The 24,440-nt window shown below is 53.7% G+C and overlaps 1 protein-coding gene and 1 pseudogene across 1 annotated transcript in view; one reads left to right on the forward strand and one right to left on the reverse strand.

The window, feature by feature from the left end:
- Positions 1–4,548, reverse strand: part of LOC135891907 (ultra-long-chain fatty acid omega-hydroxylase-like) — a 66,920-nt gene extending 62,372 nt beyond the window's left edge. Inside the window, exons 1-2 of the mRNA XM_065419597.1 lie at positions 4,327–4,548; positions 2,499–2,643 (exon numbers count right to left, since the gene is read on the reverse strand). Of these exons, the coding sequence (XP_065275669.1) occupies positions 2,499–2,643; positions 4,327–4,548 (367 nt within the window). The remainder of the gene's footprint in view (positions 1–2,498; positions 2,644–4,326) is intronic.
- Positions 1–24,440, forward strand: part of LOC135891988 (adhesion G protein-coupled receptor E2-like) — a 1,091,233-nt pseudogene that overhangs the window by 853,020 nt on the left and 213,773 nt on the right.

Genomic DNA, 24,440 nt, shown 5'->3' on the forward strand with positions numbered 1-24,440 from the left:
GGCCAGGGGCTGGACTCCTTCGGAGTCTGGCTCCAGCTCATTGCATGTCCCCCTGCAGCGCACAGCCCCAGCAACTCGCTCACCAGAGAGGGGCCTGCGCTGGTGGGCGGGGGTAGCTGCACAGAACCCTCACCCTCTGCTGCACCCGCTGACTCCTCTCAGCACCCGGGTGATTGGCACTACGAGAGACACCAGCGCACTGGGCAACCGGCCCTGGCAGGGGCCACTCTCCCTGGGCGGCAGGGAGGGGACAGGGCCAGCACGGGCTCCCCATGTCACTGATCGTTGCTGGCCATCACTACCCTGCCTCTGGAGTGTGTGCGTGTCTCCCCCCCCCACGGGGCCCAGCTGCTCATGCAAGACCAATGATGACACAAGTCCCCAGTGGGGAGGTGGCTCTGCTTCCCGCCCCTGAGGAGTTCAGCCAGGCAGTGCCCTTGGCCCTGCTGCCCAGACTGTCCTGAGCCACCAGCCTGCCCGGGCTGGAAGGGTCTTTGCTGTGCAGCAGCTCCCGCTGGGTGCTGCCTTAGGCCTGCCCTGCATGGCCGGGTCTCTGCTCCTGTTGTTCCCAGGAGCCCCGGGCACAGCACTGCTGGAGCTGAGAGCTCAGTCCCGGCTATGGACCATTGGCTCTTCATGCAGGAGACAGCCAGTCTGTGCTCCCTGTGCCCAGGAGAGGAGCTGCTACGGCTCAGTGGCTCTGGTGGGGTGAGGGCTTGTCCATGGCTCCCTGGCAGCACTGGGTGTGGGGGGTGGCTATACCACAGGGGCACCATCTCCCCTCTTCCAAAGGGGGAGCAGTAGCTGCCAGGGAGCTGCAGTCTGCAGCCCCTGGAGGCGCTCTGCCTGCTCCTGCACTCCTTGCCCCCCCTCCCCAATGGGTCCCAGGGGCATCGCTGGACTCAGCCCCATCCCCTTATGGCAGCAGGCAGCTTCTGGGTGCCCCTGGATCCAGAGGGTAGCAGGGCCTGGCTGGGCTAGACTTCCCAAAGCAGCAAATGACAATCTCTCAAGAGCCAAACAGGAATCAGCACAAACCAGGGCACAAGGAAGACCCCCACGAACACCTGGCCCACACAGCTACATGGCCCCATTTTATTCCCTGCCTCCCTGCACAGAGCACGTTGACGGCCTTCGCCCAGGGTGAGCTGGTGCAGACACTGGCCTGCAGCAAGAGCAGTCACATCAAGGGAGCTGGAGAAGCTGGACTAAGGCAGCCCATCCTCTGGGGGGATCCAGAACTGCCCGGGAGGACGGGGATTCTGTAGAGCTGCAGAGCCCAGCCCGTCCGACGGGGTTTCCAATGCAGCACGGCCCCAGAGACAGACTAAAGCGTCTGGGGCAGAGCTGTCCCACAATGGAGCAGGGAGGCAGTAGTCCCTCCCTCCACTGTGCCCCCACCTCAAATAGCACAGTGACAGCGGGGGAGGGGTCCGGGAGGAGCCACCAGAACAACTCAAGCTCTGGAAAACCTGCCTCTCCGGGGGAGGCTACAGGAGCCCAATGGATTTAATTTCTTCAAGAGCAGGGAAAGAGGTGCCTAGATCCCAGCTACCAGCCCCTCCCTGGGCAGGGACGCCTGGCAGCAGAGGGCTCTGCCATCCAGCAGACAGCGGCTGAGTGAGATCCAGCAGGAACGAACTCAGACTGGCAACGCAGTGCAAGTGTTTGACAGGGACGGGAATGAGCCCTGGGAACAGCTGGCCCAGGGACGCAGGGGCTTTGCCATCCCTGGGAGTCTTTACATGGAGATGGGCTGTCCCTTTGTAACGCTCCCTCCAGCACAGCCTGGAGCTTGGGGCAGGCTGCAGGGAGCTCTGGGGAGGGTCTCTGGCTTGTGTGACACGGGCAGTCAGATTAGAGGAGCAGAACGGTCCCTCCTGGCCCGACCCACCCTGCATTCAGCTCTGGGCCCCCTGGAACCCTCTCTACAGTAACCCAATCCCAGCTGTCAAGGCCAGAAGAGGCTGCTGGGCCCACGCAGTGCAGAACCCAGGGGAGAGCAGCCAAGTGGCAGGTCAACCTGGAGCAGAGTGAGATCCAGGCTGGACAGCGCAAACTCTGAGGACCAATTGCTGGGAGACGCCCATTAGCTTCCCAGGCAGATTGTCCCCTCTGGTGCCTTCCCCAGGGCTCTGGTCGGGCTGCTCTGCAGGGCTGCAGGTGACTGGCTCCCAGCCCTGCCCTGGGGAAGATCAGGAAAACCTTCATACCAGCATGATGTCACACTGGGGTAAGGGACTGGCTGGGAGCCCTGTCCCGTGAGATGTTCACAGCTAGCCTGGCCAGGGCCCTGGAGAACAGACTGCTGGGGCCAGTCCTACATAGGTTCCCCAGGGGACGGGCTAGAGGCCAGGCTCCAGCCCCAGCCAGAATATCTACACTGAAGTGTAACAGCCCCACAGCCCGAGCCAGCTGACACGGGCCAGCCACGGGTGTGTACGTGCTGTGCAGACATACCCTCAGAGTCTCACCACCACCCCCAGGAGCCAGCGTACCTGAGGCTGTTGTGATCGGCTTGAGGTAATCAGGGTGCACCAGGCACAGGACTGGTAGGAAGGGCCCCATCCATGTCACAAAGGCCTGGGAGAACGTAGCCACTGTTTGGGACACCAAGCTCAGCCCCTCCTCACCAGGTATGAACTGCAAGAGGAACGGGGCAGAGTTAATACAGGTGTAACCCTTCTGCCCATCTGAGTTGGCAGCAACAAGGGCCGGGTTCAGGATCTAGGGGTTCCGTTTCAATAACACAAGGCAAAACCGTCTCGAGCCCCCACCCAGTGACCTGGGACAATTACATACCACCCCCTGGGGGCCTCTAAGAGGCAATACTTCCCCTCTCGCAAGCACGGAGTCTGAGTGTAGCAAAATCATTTTAATAAAGGAGGGAAACAATGTGGCGTTATGTTGGGGAAACACCACAAACAGGATTCATAACAGAAACCATGAGCAAAAGACGCACCCCCAAGTAAGTTTGGCAGTGTCCTTTTCCCCTCAGGGTCTTGAGTCCAGCAACCCCAAAAAATCACCCAAAAGTCTCTGTCCCTGGTCAGTGCAGCACCAGAGTTCAAAAGTTTATCTGCAGAGTTTTACCTCCCAGCCTGGGGAGGGTGCGGGGGGAGGCACCTTACGTGGTCCGAGGCCGACTGCCCCGCCTCTCCATGAGGTTCTGCTGCAGCCTTCACCGTGAGCCACTCCACCAGCCTCTCCACTCCCTATCTCCCCACACTTGCCTGGCGGCTGCTCTGGGGAAAACATGTCTCACTCCAAGCAGCCAGTTGGGTCCCCTAGGTCCCTCTGTGCTCTGAGGGGCAGAGTTCCTGCAATGCCTGATATCACAGCACATGGTGATTTGCTATGCCGTTGCCACAGCTACACCAGGTGGGGCCATCCCACCAGGGGCTTTATAACCCTCCCTGCTCCACAGCAAAGGCGACCGAACAGGCCCCGGGGCCACTCACCACCAACGCAGGCAGAGCCATTGGGATGCAGCTGGCTGGCAGGGCTGGCACAGGGCTGGGCCAGGGAGCATGTCAGGGGCCAGTGGTGAGCAGAGAGGCTTCTATGGCTTGGTTCCCTTAGAGCCCCCTGCCACTGGGCAAGTGTCTGGGCACCGGAGCCCAGGGCCACCCACCAGCGCACATCCCACGCTCAGCCTCGGGCCCTGCCTGGAGAACGTAGCATTTGAGTGCAGGGCACTGGGTGGGAAGGGGGCCATTCACCCCCCCCCACTCTGCATGTGGGCCAGAGTCCCAGCTGCCCCACCACTCCTGCCCCATCCAGTGCCAGAGATGGAGCCCAGAGCCCTGCTGTATCGGGGGTGCATTAGAGCCAGCAGCCAGCATCCACGGCAGGATGGGAGCAGCAGTGTGGTCGATGCCTCTGCCTCCAGCTCAGGCCCTCCTCGTTGGGTCAGGAAATCTGACTGAGTTCAGACGCTGCTCACTCTGGTGCCAGACGGGGCGTGTGCTGAGAACCCGGTGGAGCTGTCCCAGGGCCCTCGTCTCCTACCCCTGCTCGGTCCCAGCCCCATTCCCACGTGTCTGATGGATGGGCACGACTCCCTGAGCGACCTGCCAGGCCATGGTCCCCTGGCCAGCACTGGCTGGGACCAAAGCCCTTCACCTGGGAGGGAGGGAGAGGCCTGAACCAGCTGGGTCACCTGCCCCCAGCCCTCTCGGGGGCTAGTCCACCAGCCCCTCCCTTGGGGTGGGCAAGGGTCACTCCTGCCAGCAGGGATCCAGCCATGTCTCAGTGGCAGCAAGGGGTAAGAGGGGAGAGAAGACACTCATCCCCCTCCCCACCCCCACGTGACATGACACCTACCATCCCCAAGTGCCCCAGCAGCCAGTTGCGACGCGGGGGCTCCGGGAAGCAGCGCAGCCGCTGGCAGTTCACATAGTAGCGGTGCCAGGAGCTCCCGAGCTGCAGGAGGGTGCGGAAGAGCAGGGCCAGCAGGGCAAGGAGCAGGGCAGAGACGGTGTAGGCACGGAAGGGGGTCTGCTCCATGCTCAGCAGCTCCAGGACCCAGTCCGTGAGCGGCAGCATCCTGTGGGGAGAGACAGGGCTGTTACCAGGGGTGAACTGCCACTGGGTCCCTTTGTTACAAGCTGTATGCAAGTTACTGAGCTACTGAGAGGTAGATGCGCTGGAGGGTAGGGATAGGGTCCGGTGTGACCTAGACAAATTGGAGGATTGGGCCAAAAGAAATCTGATGAAGTTCAACAAGGACAAGTGCAGAGTCCTGCACTTAGGAAGGAAGAATCCCATGCACCGCTACAGGCTGGGGACCGACCTGCTAAGCAGCAGCTCTGCAGAAAAGGACCTGGGGATTATAGTGGACGAGAAGCTGGATATGAGTCAGCAGTGTGACCTTGTTGTTTTAAATTATTAAAATATAAACTAAAGTAAATTTCAAAACAAAAAAATGTTTCAAAACAAGTAGTCAACTTTTTATTCCAATAATATCAAAATGGAACACTTTGATCACCTGTCCCCCACCTCCCAGGCACAGCTGGCTCCTTTCCTGCCCTTCCCCCCTGCACACACCGGCTCAGGGCTGCCGCACAGAGCTGGCCCTTGCCCCATCTGCCTGCAGGCTCAGTGCGGTTCCCTCACAGACGGCGCCTCTCCGGGACCCTCCTGCACGCAGCTGGCTCCAAGCTTTTACTCCCAGCACCTCCAGCTCCTGCCCCCCTCCCGTCATAACACCCGGTGCTGGTCTCTCACGGGGCGGAGGGGGGCACAACAGCCACTCCCTGCCTGCCCAGTTTTTTCCCCCTGTATGCAAATTTTTTGAATGCAGTGAGAGAGGTCTTCACTTTTTCAACTGCTGTGTCTTTCACTGTTGCACCATATGCTCCTAGCCAGTCAGCTGAGTTTCTTGCAGAAAGATAGGCCTGGTCTACACTACGAGTTTAGGTCGAATTTAGCAGCGTTAATTCGAATTAAGCCTGGACACGTTCACACGACGAAGCCCTTTTTTTTCACTTAAAGGGCCCTTTAAACCGGTTTCTTTACTCCACCTCCGACGAGGGGATTAGCGCTAAAATCGGCCTTTGCGGGTCAGAATTGGGGTAGTGTGGACGGAATTCGACGTTATTGGCCTCCGGGAGCTATCCCACAGTGCTTCATTGTGACCGCTCTGGACAGCACTCTCAACTCAGATGCACTGACCAGGTAGACAGGAAAAGCCCCGCGAACGTTTGAATTTCATTTCCTGTTTGCTCAGCGTGGAGAGCACAGGTGACCACGCAGAGCTCATCAGCACAGGTAACCATGATGGAGTCCCAGGATCGCAAAAGAGCTCCAGCATGGACCGAACGGGAGGTACGGGATCTGCTCGCCATATGGGGAGATGAATCAGTGCTAGCTGAACTCCGTAGCAGTAAACGAAATGGCAAAATATTAGAAAAGGTCTCAAAGGCCATGAAGGACAGAGGCCACAACAGCAGTGCCGCGTGAAAATTAAGGAGCTAAGGCAAGCCTACCACAAAGCCAGAGAGGCAAACGGAAGGTCCGGGGCAGAGCCGCAAACATGCCGCTTCTACGCGGAGCTGCATGCAATCCTAGGGGGTGCAGCCACCACTACCCCAACCGTGTGCTATGACTCCGTCAATGGAGAAACACGCAACAGGGAAGCGGGTTCGGGGTACGAGGAAGATGAGGATGAAGATAGTGTAGATAGCTCACAGCAGCAAGGAAGCGGAGAAACCGGTTTCCCCAACAGCCAGGATATGTTTATCACCCTGGACCTGGAACCAGTAACCCCCGAACTCACCCAAGGTGTGCTCCCAGACCCTGAGGGCACACAGGGGACCTCTGGTGAGTGTACCTTTGTAAATATTACACATGGTTTAAAAGCAAGCGTGTTTAATGATTAATGATTAATTTGCCCTGGCAATTGCGGCCAGTACATAGAATCATAGAATCATAGAATATCAGGGTTGGAAGGGACCTCAAGAGGTCATCTAGTCCAACCCCCTGCTCAAAGCAGGACCAATTCCCAACTAAATCATCCCAGCCAGGGCTTTGTCAAGCCGGGCCTTAAAAACCTCCAAGGAAGGAGACTCCACCACCTCCCTAGGTAACGCATTCCAGTGCTTCACCACCCTCCTAGTGAAATAGTGTTTCCTAATATCCAACCTGGACCTCCCCCACTGCAACTTGAGACCATTGCTCCTTGTTCTGTCATCTGCCACCACTGAGAACAGCCGAACTCCATCCTCTTTGGAACCTCCCTTCAGGTAGTTGAAGGCTGCTATCAAATCCCCCCTCATTCTTCTCTTCTGGAGACTAAACAATCCCAGTTCCCTCAGCCTCTCCTCATAAGTCATGTGCTCCAGACCCCTAATCATTTTTGTTGCCCTCCGCTGGACTCTTTCCAATTTTTCCACATCCTTCTTGTAGTGTGGGGCCCAAAATTGGACACAGTATTCCAGATGAGGCCTCACCAATGTCGAATAAAGGGGAACGATCACGTTCCTCGATCTGCTGGCAATGCCCCTACTTATACAGCCCAAAATGCCGTTAGCCTTCTTGGCAACAAGAGCACACTGTTGACTCATATCCAGCTTTTCGTCCACTGTGACCCCTAGGTCCTTTTCTGCAGAACTGCTACCTAGCCATTCGGTCCCTAGTCTGTAGCAGTGCATGGGATTCTTCCGTCCTAAGTGCAGGACTCTGCACTTATCCTTGTTGAACCTCATCAGGTTTTTTTTGGCCCCAATCCTCTACAGCTACTGGAAAAGTCTGTTAACGTGTATGGGGATGGAGCGGAAATCCTCCAGGGACATCTCCAGAAAGCTCTCCTTCATGTACTCCCAAAGCCTTTGCAAAAGGTTCTGGGGAGGGCTGCCTTATCCCGTCCGCCATGGTAGGACACTTTACCACGCCAGGCCAGTCTGGAATCATTGCATAACAAAGCATGGCAGCGTATGGTCCCGGTGTTTGCTGGCATGCAGACAACATCCATTCCTTATCTCTCTTTGTTATCCTCAGGAGAGTGATATCATTCATGGTCACCTGGTTGAAATGGGGTGATTTTATTAAGGGGACATTCAGAGGTGCCCGTTCCTGCTCGGCTGAACAGAAATGTTCCCCGCTGTTAGCCACGCGGTAGGGGGGAGGGGTGAAGTGATCATCCCAGAGAATTGGGTGTGGGGTGGGGTACTTGGGTTTGTGCTGCATGTTAACCCGGAAACCGCAGCCCCTCCTTTTACATTGCAAACCCATTTTAAATGGCCAACCCAAGGGGTGCTTGGTATGGGAAATGAGGGCGCTACTGTTTGAAACCATTCCCACATGTTAAGAAGGTTAAAAAAGCCAAAAGACTGTGGCTTACCATGGCTGCCTGCAAGCCGAAATCTGTTGCCTGGCACTGCGTTAGTGATCTCTCACACCAAACCGGCAGGCCCTCAATATAAGAGGAAAAATGCGACCTTGTAATGAAAGCACATGTGCTGTGTAATGTGAACAGCAAAATTTAACATGAAAGAGTGTACCCATTGTTCTCTAAAATGTGTCTTTTTTAACCACCTCTCCCTTCTCCTCCACCAGCTGCAAATGTTTCTCCTTCACAGAGGCTAGCGAAGATTAGAAGGAGAAAACGGCGGACTCGGGATGATATGTTCTCGGAGCTCCAGATGTCCTCCCACGCTGACAGAGCACAGCAGAATGCGTGGAGGCAGTCAATGTCAGACTACAGAAAAGCACAATATGAACGAGAGGAGAGGTGGCAGGCTGAATCGCGGGATGAACAGAGCAAGTGGCGGGCTGAAGATGATAGGTGGCATCAGCTTGCTGACAGAAGGCAAGAGTCGATGCTCCGGCTGCTGGAGCATCAAACTGATATGCTCCAGCATATGGTTGAGCTGCAGGAAAGGCAGCAGGAGCAGAGACCGCCACTACAGCCCCTGTGTAACCAACAGCCCTCCTCCCCAAGTTCCATAGCCTCCTCACCCAGACGCCCAAGAACACAGTGGGGGGGCCTCCGGCCACCCAGTCACTCCACCCCAGATGATTGCCCGAGCATCAGAAGGCTGGCCTTCAATAAGAGTTAAAGTTTTAAACTGCAGTGTGTCCTTTTCCTTCCCTCCTCCCCCACCCATCCCGGGCTACCTTGGCAATTATCCCCCTAGTTGTGTGATGAATTAATGAAGAATGCATGAATGTGAACCGGGGGGCGGGGCAGAGGGTTCATCAAGGAGAAACAAACAGAAGTTTCACACCGTAGCCTGGCCAGTCACAAAACTCGTTTTCAAAGCTTCTCTGATGCGCACCGCGCCCTGCTGTGCTCTTCTAACCGCCCTGGTGTCTGGCTGCGCGTAATCAGCGGCCAGGCGATTTGCCTCAACCTCCCACCCCGCCATAAATGTCTCCCCCTTACTCTCACAGATATTGTGGAGCGCACAGCAAGCAGCAATAACAATGGGGATATTCTTTTCGCTGAGGTCTGAGCGAGTCAGTAAGCTGCGCCAGCGTGCTTTTAAACGTCCAAATGCACATTCCACCACCATTCGGCACTTGCTCAGCCTGTAGTTGAACAGGTCCTGACTACTGTCCAGACTGCCTGTGTACGGCTTCATGAGCCATGGCATTAAGGGGTAGGCTGGGTCCCCAAGGATCACGATAGGCATTTCAACATCCCCAATGGTTATTTTCTCGTCCGGGAAGAAAGTCCCTTCCTCCAGCTTTTGAAACAGACCAGAGTGCTTGAAGACGCGAGCATCATGTACCTTTCCCGGCCATCCCACGTTGATGTTGGTGAAACGTCCCTTGTGATCCACCAGGGCTTGCAGCAGCATTGAAAAGCACCCCTTGCGGTTTATGTACTCGGTGGCTTGGTGCTCCGGTGACAAGATAGGGATATGGGTTCCGTCTATCGCCCCACCACAGTTTGGGAAACCCATTGCAGCAAGCCATCCACTATGGCCTGCATGTTTCCCAGAGTCACTACCCTTGATATCACCAGGTCTTTGATTGCCCTGGCAACTTGGATCACAGCAGCCCCCACAGTAGATTTGCCCACTCCAAATTGATTCCCGACTGACCGGTAGCTGTCTGGCGTTGCAAGCTTCCACAGGGCTATCGCCACTCGCTTCTCAACTGTGAGGGCTGCTCTCATCCTGGTATTCTGGTGCTTCAGGGCAGGGGAAAGCAAGTCACAAAGTTCCATGAAAGTGCCCTTACACATGCGAAAGTTTCGCAGCCACTGGGAATCGTCCCACACCTGCAACACGATGCAGTCCCACCAGTCTGTGGTTGTTTCCCGGGCCCAGAATCGGTGTTCCACGGCATGAACCTGCCCCAGTAACACCATGATTTGCACATTGCTGGGGCCTGTACCTTCTGTGAGGTCTATGTCCATGTCAATTTCCTCATCACTCTCGTCGCCGTGCTGCAATCACCTCATCGGCTGGTCCTGGTTTTGCTTTGGCATGTCCTGGCTCTGCATATACTCCAGGACAATGCGCGTGGTGTTCATAGTGCTCATAACTGCCGCGGTGATCTGAGCGGGCTCCATGATCCCAGTGCTATGGCGTCTGGTGTGAAAAAAGGTGCGAAACTATTGTCTGACGGAGGGAGGGAGGGGCGAGTGATGACATGGCGTACAGGTACAGGGAATTAAAATCAACAAAGGTGGCTGTGCATCAGGGAGAAACACAAACAACTGTCACACAGAATGGCCCCCCCAAAGATTGAACTCAAAACCCTGGGTTTAGCAGGCCGTTGATTTCACGGAGGGAGGGGGAAGCAAATGAATACAGAACAAATCTATTTTTTACATCTTAAGCTGGCAGCCGACGGTGCAGCATGACTGATAGCCCTCGGCATCTTCTGGGTGCTTGGCAGAAAATACTGGGCGCTTGGCAGAAAATAGTGTACTACGACTGATAGCTGCCATCATCATTCGGAAGGCAGCAGAATATGACTGGGGGACATACGGAGTTTCAGCCAACATCTGATCAAACCAGTCGTAATACACCATCTACTGCAAAAAGGCAAGGGGCTGCTGCTGTGTAGCAATGCAGCCCCACGTCTGCCAGCACCCAGATCGCCGATGAAGGCTACCAGTAATACTGCACCGTCTACTGCCAAAAGGCAATTAAATGCTGCTGTGTAGCAATGCAGTACCACGTCTGCCGGCACCCAGATGACATATGGTGACGGTGAGCTGAGCTGAGCGGGCTCCATGCTTGGCGTGGTATGTTGTCGGCACAGGTAACCCAGGTAAAAAGGCACGAATCGATTGTCTGCCGTTGCTCTGACGGAGGGGGGGGGGCCTGACGACATGTACCCAGAACCCCCCGCGACACTGTTTTGCATCATTCAGGCATTGGGATCTCAACCCAGAATTCCAATGGGCGGCAGAGACTGCAGGAACTGTGGGATAGCTACCCATAGTGCAACGCTCCAGAAGTCGACGCTAGCCTCGGTACTGTGGACGCGGTCTGCCGACTTAATGCACTTAGAGCATTTTATGTGGGGACACACACAATCGGCTGTATACAACCAATTTCTATAAAACCGGCTTCTATAAATTCGACCTAATTTCGTAGTGTAGACATACGCATAGTGAGCATTTGCTGGTCTTGTTCAGAACCAGTGTTCGACTTCAGGATGAACAAGTGACAATGCTCTTAACATTGGCCTCCAGTTTGTAGGGTGTGGTATCTCTTGCTTAAATAGAAAGTATGATGCCACACCCACGTTTGTTCTCATGTCTCTTGAGGTTCCACCCAGCTCACAGTGATTTCAGCTGAGCTCTCAGTGGGAGAACCTTGCTGCTAGTGCAGACTGGGCCCGTCTCTTCCACTTAGACCTGATTATCAGTGATTTCAGCTGTAGCGGTCACTTAACAAAACAAAAGACTATCTATGCAGCCTAATCAGCTCTGTCTTTAAACAGTGGAGAGGGGCAGGTCAAATAGTACTTGTGACTCAGGCAGACCATCAAGCAAAACACCTGTCCCTCACCCAACCCCAGCCAAAATCTATCACTTGGGCAACACAGCTCTGTTTGCTGGATACCTCAGTAGATTAGGTGTGAATGTAAATACAATCTGGTCCTGAAGCCTTTCCCCCCAGCCCCCAGCTCATCACTAGCTGTCAGTGAGAGCTCATTTAGACTTTGCTTACAAATCATAATTTGGCCAACATCACCGAAATGAATGCATTGACATTGTCATAAAAACAAAAGCTGTATGTCATAACTATAAAGGGAAGGGTAACAACCCTCCTGTGTACAATACTATAAAATCCCTCCTGGCCAGAGGCACCAAAATCCTTTTACCTATGTAACCCTTCTGCCCCTCTGAGTTGGCAGCAACAAGGGCCGGGTTCAGGATTTAGGGGTTCCGTTTCAATAACGCAATGCAACACTGGCTCAAGCCCCCACCCAGTGACCTGGGACAATTACATACCACCCCCCAGGCCTCTAGGAGGCAATACTTCCCCTCTCGCAAGCACGGAGTCTGAGTGTAGCAAAATCATTTTAATAAAGGAGGGAAACAATGCAGCATTATGTTGGGGAAACACCACAAACAGGATTCATAACACAAACCATGAGCAAAAGACCCACCTCCAAGTAAGTTTGGCAGTGTCCTTTTCCCCTCAGGGTCTTAAATCCAATCACCCCAAAGTCCAACAACCCCAAAGTCTCTGTCCCTGGTCAGTGCTGCCCCAGAGTTCAAAAGTTTATCTGCAGAGTTTTACCCCCCCCCCCAAGCCTGGGTGGAAATGGGGGGGGGCCCACACGGGGTGTTAAGGTGGTCCGGGGCCGACTGCCCCACCTCTCCGTGGAGTTCTGCTGCAGCCTTCACCACAAATGGCTCCACTCCACCAGTCGCTCCAGCCGTCCCCGCAAACTGCTCCGCTCCGCTCGCTGTTCCGTGGGCCACTCCAACCATCCCACAAACTGCTCCGCACTGCCAGCCACTCCACTCCACCAGCCGTCCCATGAACCACTCTAGCTGTCCCCGCAAACTGCTCAGCTCCGCTCCAACCATCCCGCAAACTGCTCCGCTCTGCCAGCTGCTTAGCAATATAACTTCAGGTTCCCCACTAGTTAACACAGCACTCAGTGATCTCAGCTCAGTAATTTTAGCTCTTTTAGTGATTTCAGCTTGTAGTAGGGGAGCCCCAGTGCTGGTGCACCATTGGCCGAAAGTGAATTCAGCTCAGCAGTCTCTAGGTAGACTCTTTTAATAGAATCAAAATTAGCTCTGCTATTCAACAGTGGAAAGAGGAGGCACTGCAATTGGTGTTCCAGGCCCTCAAAAGGGGACCCATACCATTAGGTGCACATACCTGTCCCCAACCGCTCTCAATTCACTGGGTTTTGGAACCCATGTCCCTTGTCTAGCGAGTGCTACCTAGTTGATGGTGAGACCCTCTGTCATAAAACAGTTTCATTGTCCTTGATTCACATAATCAGGGTAACAACACTTTATTCCTCCTGCCCCAATAACAGAGAAACTAGGGATCACACAGCAGCCAAAGTGACCATTTGGGGCTGCCCTGGGCTCATGCTAGGCAGGGTGGGTGTGCCTATGCAAACAAGATCAGCCCCTGAAGTTCTTTTCCAAACTCGCCACAATTCACCACCAGATGTCAGGGTAGAGCTCATCCTGACTCTGCTTACATCCTCCCCTCAGCCGAGAATTTGTCGTCCCGACAAATCACACTCCCTATTATACCAACTCACTGGTCCCCTCCAAAGGGCCTCAGATAGCCCACTTTAGCTTCCACAAGCCTGTGTGCTAAATGTATTGGCTCCTCACTAGTCACCCCAGGTGCATCATGAGTTAACCGTTTTACTGGTCTTATTACCATCTCACCGATTGAGAATCTCTGTTGCAGTGGTAGGAGGGACATCCTCTTGAGCGATGGATGGAGAGATTTCCTTTGAGGTCCCCTCGGCTACTGGCATAGGCCCCTGCATTTCTAGTTCTAACAGTGGAGGGTCCAAGGTGCCCAGGACATCCTCCACCTGTATGTCTCCACTGTCCAATAACCTGTGTGTGTCATCACACGGGGGTCCCACCAGTGGCTCAGGGTGTCAGGAATGGGCCTAAATACTTCTGCCATGGGGTTTAGGGCGGAAGAGGAGGAGCTCTCTTTTGATTCAGCTGATCGAGACTGAAATCTTGTCTCCATCCCAGGATACACCATGGTTGTGTCTTCCTCCTCAGACTCACTCTCGGATGTGCTGCATAGGGGTAGGTTAGCTGCAGGGGGCCGGCTTTCCATGTTAGAGGGCGGCTTTGGTCCAGCACCTTCGTTCTGCCCAGTTGCCCTGTTGTGGCCCATCTCATAAAGGGTCCCTACCAATTCCCCCACAGGGAGCAAAAGGTTTCTATGCACTGTCTTCATCTGCCCTGGACCCTCTTCAGGTTTGATCTTGTAGACCGGCAGGTCTCCTAGCTTTTCCATCACCAAGTAAGGTATTGCCTTCCATTTGTCAGCTATCTTGTGTTTGCCAGCAATACCCAAATTTCGCAGCAGGAGTCTGTCCCCCAGCTGGAGCTCTTGCAGATGTACCCTAGCATCATATCGATATTTGTTGCGGTCTGCATTCTTCCGAGCCACAGATGTAGCTAAGTGATAAGCATCCCGCAGCTTTTCTCTTAGTTGGGATACATATTGCTGATGAGTTTCATAGCTATCTCCATCCTCTGATACACCAAAGCACAGGTCTATGGGTAATCTTGGTTCTCACCCAAACATCAAGAGATATGGGGTGACTCCCGTAGCATCGTTCTTTGTGGCGTTGTAAGCGTACACCAGAAATGCGACATGTTGGCTCCAGGTTGCCTTCTGCTCTGGCCGCAAAGTCCCCAACATATCTAATAGGGTTCAGTTGAACCTCTCTGGCTGAGGATCACCTTGCGGGTGATAAGGTGTTGTTCTAGACTTTTTAATCCCCGCTATCCTCAGCACCTCCTTCAGAAGGTGACTCTCAAAGTCCCACCCCTGATCCGAGTGTATCCGGGCTAGGAATCCATAATCTGAGAAATATTTTTCCCACAGTACTCGAGTGACAGTGGTGGCCCTCTGATCACGTGTGGGATATGCCTGCGCATATCGCGTATAATGGTCGGTCAGTACTAGAATGTTCCCATATTCCTCCTGTCTACTTCTAAAGACAAGAAATCAATGCATACCAGCTCCAGAGGTTTGTTGCTGGTGATGTTCTTCAGATATGCAGCCCTCGTGGGCAGAGTTTTCCTTTGAACACATCGAGCGCAGGTCTCACATTTCCTGTGAACATCTTCAGCCATCCAGGGCCAATAGAACCTACTATGAATAAGTTCCAGGGTCCTCTCCATCCCTAAATGTCCAAACTCCTCATGCAGGGCCCTCGTGGCCAGGGCTCTGTACTCTTTCGGCAGCACTAGTTGAGTCCGTTGCTTTTGTAAAGGGTCTGTGGTCATTCGGTGTAGCACTCCCTGAATCAGTTTTAGTTTGGTCCATTCTCTCAATAGTAGTTTACCCTCCGGGTTAGGTGGGACAACCGCAGCTGGGCTTCACCCCTCCCTTTTGGCAAGTAGTGTATCACGAATGTCAATATCTTGCAGCTGGGCTTCCTGCCAGTCAGCCGCATTGAGCATAGGCAAAGGAGATTGGTCCAATGCAATATAGTTCACTGAAGCAGAAGGCACGCATTCAGGGGGCAGGCCCAAAGCTTCTGCAGCACATCCATGAAGGCTCTCATGGGCCTCTGGCTCTCGGCGACTCACACTGCAAATAGCTCTCACTCCATCTGTGGGTATCACAGCAACTCCTTGTGCCTGTGGATGCCGGGACAATGCATCTGCATCTACATTGCTTCTCCCTGATCAGTATTGAATGCTGAAGTCATAGCTAGCCAAAGCGGCCACCCATCTTTGCCCTGTAGCATCCAGCTTAGCACTTGTTAACACATAGGTCAGTGGGTTGTTGTCTGTCCACACCTGGAACTGAGCACCATACAAGTAATCTCGAAATTTCTCAGTGATGGCCCATTTCAAGGCCAAGAACTCCAGCTTGTGGGTGGGATAGTGAGTTTCACTATCAGACAGTCCTCGGCTGGCAAAGGCTACAGGTTTACATTTGCCTTCCACCTCCTGGTACAGTACTGCTCCCAGACCCTCCAAACTGGCATCAGTATGCAGGATAAATGGCTTGCTTGGGTCAGCAAAGACTAGGACCGGAGCATGAGTTAGGCAAGTAATGATTTCTCTAAAAGCCCTTTCACATCTCTCATCCCACCATGGCCCAAATGGTTCGAAGGGGCCATAGTGTCTCTGCACAGGAGGCTTTGGGGATCTCCCCTTATTCTTGGTCTTAGATTTGTTCTTGCTGGACTGGTATCCCCTGGTAAGATCATTCAGAGGTTTTACAATTGTAGCATAGTTTTTCACAAATCTGCGGTAGTAGCCACTAAACCCAAGAAAGGTCTTGAGTTCTCTGTAGTTACCTGGACATGGCCATGTAGTGAGTGCTTCTATTTTATCGGGATCAGTACTCACACCCTCTTGGGACATGATGTGACCCACATACTTCACTGAGGTCCTGCAGAACTGGCATTTGTCAATTGAAAGCTTCAAACCATAATCCTCCAACCTATCAAGCACTTTAAGAAGTCTTTCTTCATGCTCCTCCAAGGTTCTTCCAAATACAATCAGGTCATCCAAATAAACTAACACTTGCAGTAAATTCATGTCTCCCACAACTTTCTCCATAAGACGTTGAAATGTGGCAGGTGCTCCAGAAATCCCTTGGGGCATGCGTTCAAACTGATAAAACCCTAATGGGCAGATGAAGGCTGTCTTCTCCTTATCTTCTTCACCCAGAGGGATCTGGTAGTATCCACTCCGAAGATCCAACACAGAGAACCACTGGCTTCCCAGCAAACAGTCTAAGGCATCTTGGACTCGGGGCATGGTGTACTGGTCAACCACAGTACGGCGGTTTAGGGTGCGGTAGTCAATACACATCCGGATTTTCCCATTCTTTTTACGGACCACCACAATGGGTGAGGCGTATGGGCTGTGGGACTCTGTAATGATGCCATTCACAGCCAGCTCCTGAAGATGTTGTCGCACATCTTCCATCTCGGAGAGAGCAATCCTCCTAGATCTCTCCCTGAAAGGTCGAGACTCATGTAGTCTGATGTTGTGCTCTACTCCTTTTGCAGATCCCACATCCCACTCATGCAATGAGAACACCTTGGATCTTTCACAAAGTTTCCTCCTCAGGCGATCTTTCCACTCCTCGGACAATGGTGAATCTCCAAAGTCAAACTTTGCTTGGTCTATTGTCAGAACTTGAGTCTCACACTGGGGTTTTACACTTGATTCAAGCTCGAAGAGGTCTGCTAGCTTTTGTCCTTGCTTCACAACAACATCTCAACTTGTTTCATTAGCAATCAGTATAGTCACCTTTTCCTGGGCTTCAGCAGGTAGGGTTATGACTCCACTGGGGACCAGCACTCCTTCCGGGAGCTCTCCTTCAACCGGCTGCTCTACCATTGCTAATGCCCCTTTACTGCCTTTCAGCCTGGTACTCATGACAAGCACTTCTTGCTCCATCCTTGCAGGCACTACTAAGGGGGTTGTGCCCACGTACTTCAGTGCCCCAATCGGTAGCTCAGATGTCACCTTTTTAGCGCTCTCCATCTTCCTATAGGCTTCAGCACAAAGCGTATGGATCATCAGGGTATTCAGGTACTGGTCCCTAGCCCGTCGTCTGCAGTAATCCGCGAGCACCTTGAAGAGACTGGAGTTGGTCCCTATCAGCACAGACACATCAGAGGTCCCTTTAGGGTCAGGGCATATTAAGGCAGCTGTGTCTACCTCTTCCCTTACCCCAGCAACCTCCTCTGGGAATTCCAGGTGCACTATGACATACCCTTGGTAGGGGTATTCATCCATGCTGAGGCCACACAGACCAATGCCAGTCAGTGGCTGTATAGGCAGGTGCCTAAACATCTGTTGGTAGAATGACTGAAATATAATAGTCACTTGAGATCCAGTGTCAAGCACGGCTTTACACTCCGCCCCTTCAACCCTCACCGTGACCTCTGCTCGAGGCCCTATCAGTCCTGCGGGGACCCCAGCTGGACGGTTTTTTCTGGGGGAATCTTCAAATCCTGCAGGCCTGTGTGGTCCCCATCCCCAGACCCTCTGGCAGCTACCAGATCTCTCCCAACTGATTCTCAGCTTTCCATACACTAAGGAGGGGTTTTCTTCATTATGGCACTTGGCAGCACTGTGCCCATCCTGACCACATCGGTAAAAGAAGAATTGTCCTTTCCCCCTTCGCCTGGGTGGGACGGTGGCTCTAAATGCTGACTTCTCCATTGCCACAGCAATGGAAATCTTAGCTCGGTCAATGGTGCTTTGCAGCTCAGCTATCCATTCTGTCAGGACCTGCATTTGTTGGGAAAGTTCCTCTGTGGTGCTCACCATCAGTACACTGGCCATTTGCAGTGGTGTTGTGCTGGCTGGCTCCAATGTTTGAGCTTCCCAAAACTCGCTGGCAGCCTGCCTTTCTTCCTCTTCCCTGACCTCCTTGATCAGCTGGGAGTAACTTGGGGGATGTTCCTGCCATTCTCTTAGCTGAAGATGATGTAGAATTGGGTTCTGATACTGAGTCCCTCTTACAACTTGAGCCAGTCTGGTCTGATCCATTTGCTCAGCACTCACTGCTCCCCTCATGACAGATCTCTGAAGCAGTCTCTCCAGCCACTGTATATAGGCTGAAATCTTCTCGCCCCTTTGCTGTCGGGAATTAAGGAACTTACAGTAACTGTCTTCAGGGCCCTCTACGCTCCCAAAGGTATGATCAAGGGCCGCTAGGCAGTCCTTCACACTGACCCCAGGGTCAACGATCTTCAGGGTGTGAATCACATCTAATGCTGGGCCACTAAGGCTCTCTATTAGACATCTTCGCTTTTCTGCATCGGGTACAGCCCACTCCCACAGCATTTCAGTGGTATGCTCCAACCAGGGTTCAAACTCCTCTTCCCCAGCAAATAACCTTAACTTACGACAATAGTTTGATGTAGCATGGGACAACACAACCTTTTCCAATATTTACCCCAGTGCTTTTGCCCAATCATTGGCTGAGGCTGCGGCCCCTGAGCTAGAGGCTGCAGGGCCGGGGCCCAACAAACCCGACATATTAGCCATTATACAAACAGTAATTTCCTCAAAATATAAACGCAATTGTTTCCCAATGCAGTGGAACACTCAACAGGTGCTTGCAAGGAGTACTGACCCAGGGATCCCGGATGAGCCCCCAAAAATGTAACCCTTCTGCCCCTCTGAGTTGGCAGCAACAAGGGCCGGGTTCAGGATCTAGAGGTTCCGTTTCAATAACGCAATGCAACACTGGCTCGAGCCCCCACCCAGTGACCTGGGACAATTACATACCACCCCCCGGGGGCCTCTAGGAGGCAATACTTCCCCTCTTGCAAGCACGGAGTCTGAGTGTAGCAAAAAGCCTTTTAATAAAGGAGGGAAACAATGCGGAATTATGTTGGGGAAACACCACAAACAGGATTCATAACACAAACCATGAGCAAAAGACCCACCTCCAAGTAAGTTTGGCAGTGTCCTTTTCCCCTCAGGGTCTTAAGTCCAATCAACCCAAAGTCCAACAACCCAAAAGTCTCTGTCCCTGATCAGTGCTGCGCCAGAGTTCAAAAGTTTATCTGCAGAGTTTTACCCCCCCCCCAGCCTGGGTGGAAATGGGGGGGCCCACACGGGGTGTTAAGGGGCACCTTACGTGGTCCAGGGGCCGACTGCCCCACCTCTCCATGGAGTTCTACTGCAGCCTTCACCACGAATGGCTCCGCTCCACCAGCCGTCCCGTGAGCCGCTCCAGCCGTCCCCCCAAACTGCTCCGCTCCGCTCGCTGTTCCATGGGCCACTCCAACCGTCCCACAAACTGCTCCGCACTGCCAGCCGCTCCCCTCCACCAGGCGTCCCATGAACCACTCTAGCTGTCCCCGCAAACTGCTCAGCTCTGCTCCACATTCCGCTCCAACCATCCCGCAAACTGCTCCGCTCTGCCAGCCGCTTAGCAATATATCTTCAGGCTCCCCCACTAGTTAACACAGCACTCAGTGATTTCAGCACAGTAATTTTAGCTCTTTTAGTGATTTCAGCTTGTAGTAGGGGAGCCCCAGTACTAGCACACTACTGGCCCAAAATAAATTCAGCTCAGCAGTCTCTAGCTAGACTTTTAATGAAATCAAAATTAGCTCTGCTATTTAACAGTGGAGAGAGAAGACAGTACAATTGGTGTTCCAGGCCCTCAAAAGGGGTGGGTGGGTCGGTCAGTCGGTCGGTCGGTGTGTGTCTCTCTCTCTCTCTCTCTCTCTCTCTCTCTCTCTCACACACACACACACACACAATTCACTAGGTTTTGGATCCCATGTCCCTTGTCTAGCGAGTGCTACTTAGTTGATGGTGAGATCCTCTGTCATAAAACAGTTTCATTGTCCTTGATTCACATAATCATGGTAATAACACTTTATTCCTCCTGCCCCAATAACAGAGAAACTGGGGATCAAACAACAGCCAAAGTGACCATTTTGGGCTGCCTTGGGCTCATGCTAGGTGGGGTGGGTGTGCCTATGCAAACAAGATCAGCCCCTGAAGTTCTTTTCCACACTCGCCACAATTCACCACCAGATGTCAGGGTAGAGCTCATCCTGACTCTGCTTACACCTATAAAGGGTTAAGAAGCTCCGGTAACCTGGCTGACACCTGACCCAAAGGACCAATAAGGGGACAAGATACTTTCAAATCTTGAGGGGGCGGGGGGAAAGGCTTTTGTTTGTGCTCTTTGTTTTGGTGTTTGCTCTTGGGACTAAGAGGGACCAGACATCAATCCATGCTCTCCAAATCTTTCTGAACAAGTCTCTCATATTTCAACTTGTAAGTAATAGCCAGGCAAGGCGTATTAGTTTATCTTTGTTTTCTCAACTTGTGAATGCTCCCTTTGCTAGAGGGAGGTATCCCTGTTTTGCTGTAACTTTGAAACTAAGGCTAGAGGGGGTTCCTCTGGGCTCTTTGAATCTGATTACTCTGTAAAGTTATTTTCCATCCTGATTTTACAGAGATGCTTTTTACCTTTTCTTTTAAATAAATCCTTCTTTTCAGAACCTGACTGATTTTTCCATTGTCCAAAGACCCAGGGGTTTGGGTCTTTGCTCACTTTGTAACCAATTGGTTAGGATATTATTCTCAAGCCTCCCCAGGAAAGGGGGTGTAAGGGCTTGGGGGGATATTTTGGGGGAAGAGGAACTCCAAGTGGTCCTTTCCCTGTTTCTTGTTAAATCACTTGGTGGTGGCAGCATACCAGGTTTTAACCTAAGCTGGTAGAAATAAGCTTAGGGGGCTTTCATGCGGGTCCCCACGTCTGTACCCTAGAGTTCAGAGTGGGGAAGGAACACGGACACTGTATAAGGAAATGTCGCGGAGTCCCCGGGCGATGCTCTGGAACTGCTCCCTATGAAGCCAGATAGGACTCTGGTGAAGTCTCCTCTCTGTGAGCAGACTGTCTTCAGGGCCAGAAGCTCAAGGGCTTCCACCTTCCTGGGTCTGACCCTGGAGCATTCAGCATCCTCTGCCCCTCCGTGCGCTTCCCACAGCAAGTCCACCCAAGCAGGGTCCTGGGGAAGCCAGAAGGTCCTGCACCCCAACTTCGCAATCAGACGTGACTCTCAGCCAGCCAGTAAAACAGAGGTTTATTAGATGACAGCAACTCAGTCTAAAACAGAGCTTGTAGGTACAGAGAACAGGACCCCTCAGCCGGGTCCATTTTGGGGGGCAGTGAGCCAGATACCCATGTCTGCACTCACTCCACATCCCCAGCCAGCTCCCAACTCAAACTCTCCAGCCCCTCCTCTCTGGCCTTTGTCTCTTTCCCAGCCTTCTTGGGTTCTGCAACAATTATACACTCTGATCCCCCCACTTAGATACCTAAGAAATGCATAGGGGAAACTGAGGCACCCACACAATATTCAGAGAAAACATTAAGAACATTCCCACTTCGTCACAGGAAGCTAGTCTATGTTCATACTTTTCATATCTATTATACTTTTTCAGATACACGTATTTTATCATACACTTTATATGCTTTTACAATATGTATTAATGTTTCAATTTCAATTCAAATTCCCAAACAATCATACAATTGGCAACACTGTATGTAACTAATTAAAAAAACTGGGAGGGGGGGTGTTGGAGATATTCAGGGGGGGTGTAGGGAAATCCCTGCACCTGCCTTCCCCAAAGAAACTCAGGTGCAGCAGCTGGTCTTCCTCAGGCCATGGCTTCCTTACCTGCCCAGAGCTCCCTGGACACCAGCTGCAGCAGCCTTTCCCTCGGGTCCTAAAGCCTGACAAGTCTGGTGCTGCCAACGAGGGACTTTCCAAGCTTGTGTCCCAGTGGGCTGTAACCTCAGGAGCAGCTCCCTGCTAGACCGGTCTCCAGCTGCTAGGACAGAGATTCCTTAACATGGCATCCAAAGTCGCTCTAGAAACCAAAACTCCTTTCTCTCTGGAGTACCTGCCCTGAACCCTGCTGCGTACAACCAGAGCCTTTACATTGGGCCCCCCACCATCAACAGTTATGGGGCACCCCTGCTCCCAGCCCTCCCTGCCCAGCCCTCCCTGCTCCCCCCAGCCAACAGCCCTCCCTGTTGCCCCATCCTCCTTCCAGCCAATAGCCCGCCCAGCCATGCAGGGAGACGGGGGCATTTGCTTCCACCAGGATCCCAGCTCATGGGAAGCCCTGGTGAGACCCCCGGGGCTGCAGTCGGACTGGGCTATGCAGAGCCCTGCCCGGGCAGGGGACGAACCAGCCGCTCCGCTCACCCAGACCAGACACAGATGCTGGGACTCACAGGCCAAGCTATGGGAGTGGCCTTTATAGCCAGGCAGGGTTGGGCCCCGGGCCAGGTGGGGCCGGGCCCTGGGCCCGAGAAGGGGCTCGGTTTGGCTCGGTTCGGCTCAACGGGCAATGGGCTCCAGGCTGGGACATGATCGCCCGCACTGGGGGTCCGCGCGGGTCGGGGTGTGGCTTGGAGTGGCCGCAGCCCGGGGCTATCACTTGGATCCAACACCGGCAGAGCCCGGCCCACCAGCTCCAGAGAGCAGGGGCCGCAGCTCACCCTCCAGCCTGCACGTCCCGGGAGCCACCTCTGCTCTTGCATCAGCAGCTGACTTGTCTGCCCCGTTCCATCCGGGAGCACCTGTGCAGCTGCCCCTCCTCCCCCCGTTCTGCCCATAGCGACTCCGGAGGCTGCAGCACTGTGCTGGTGCCACTGAGGGGCCCTTGTTCCTCTGGTGAGGGGGCAGGGAGTAGGGTCACCATACATCTGTATTTTCCCGGACATGTCCGTCTTTTTAGTTCTAAATTGTGGTCCGGGAGGAATTTTTAAATATCTAAAAAGTCTCGGAAAATACGGACGTATGGTAACCCCGGGGTGTATTTGTACCATATTACACGTTCCCTCCTCTGCTGCCCCCCCGTGTGGGGCTGAGCGGGGGGAGCGGAGGCTGCCGGGGTGAGCCGGGCAGGGGCAGCAGGGGGCACTGGCTGGGGGCTGGGTTCGCTCCTGGCCTGGCGTTGAGGCAATGAGCAGGAAGCCGCAACTCCGGCTCCATGGGCGGCGGGGGGCAGTGGCTGTAGGCGCCTCTGTCTCCTGCGCCATGTGGCCTTTCTTGCCCCATGGCAGGCTATGCTCCCGGCCTGCCCCTGCTGCTGTGAAGGCTGCCACCGCACTGGGTTCGGGCCGCCAGGCTCACCCCGAGTGGCGCCCGGTTCCTGCTGCTCTCGGCCAGCAGGTGCGGGGCCCCAGGCAAGCCCGGCCCCTTGCGTCTCCTCCACGGCAGCGCCCCCCACTCCGCGTCCTCCCGGGTGGCTGCGGTGACAGCAGACGGGGATCCTGAGAGGAGAAGTGGCCCCCGGGCAAGCAGGAGAGACTCCCTGGCACAGCCTGAGCGCTGGAGACTGACAGGTACCTGCCCCTGCCCCATCTCAGTACTACCTGCCTCCCAGCCCAGTGAGTGTTACCTGCCCTACCAGCCTCAGTGCCCTGCCCCATACTGTCAGCCACCCCAAGCTCACTGTGACACCAGCACCCCTTGGCAAAGGGCCCCCTGATCTTCACAAACAGCTGTAACTGTAGGCCTAACAAACTCACTGCACCCCACATGTGTCTTACAGGGCACTTTCCCACAAAGAGGAACATGGATGGGATCTACACAAGGCTGGTAACTTGTCAAGAGTGAGAATCTTTGTGAGATGTGTGCATGGGTAATATTGAAGGAATAATGTATTTACTTTAAAAGGCTGCTTTATAGACTTGGAGTAGAAATTAGTCACCAGGGATAATGGCCCTTTGGGACAAGGGGGATTTGTCACCCTGCCTAAACTGACTGGTGATGCAATGCAAGGCTCAATTGTTTAGCTTTGCACAATAGTAAGACTTTGATGGGGCCCGTCAGAGGCAATGGCAAACAATTGAAACGCCTTAAAGGTAAAAAAGAAACATTACAACAGGACTGGGGTTCGCCCTGTGTGCAAATAGAAACAAAGGCTGTTTTCAGTATAACACAGAGGAGGGAGTAGCGCTCATCGCCCTGCCCCTGGGCACCTCACCATCCCAACACTAGGTATCTGACTGCCAAGCTTCTGTGAATCTACCCCTGGCCCCTGGGCACCTTCCCCTGCCCTGCCCCCGGGCACCTCACCATCTCACCCTTGGGTACCTCATCATCCCACCCTTGGGCACCTCATCGTCCCACCCCCTGGCACCTAACTATCCCGCCCCTAGGCACTTCCCCCTGCCACCGCTGAACACCTCACTGCTCCTCCCTTGGGCACCTCCCCCTGCTCCTGGAAAACTCACCCCACTTCACTCCGCACTGTTCCTGGG

Source organism: Emys orbicularis, chromosome 19 (genome assembly GCF_028017835.1).
Source record: "Emys orbicularis isolate rEmyOrb1 chromosome 19, rEmyOrb1.hap1, whole genome shotgun sequence".
NCBI classification, from domain to species: Eukaryota; Metazoa; Chordata; order Testudines; family Emydidae; genus Emys; species Emys orbicularis.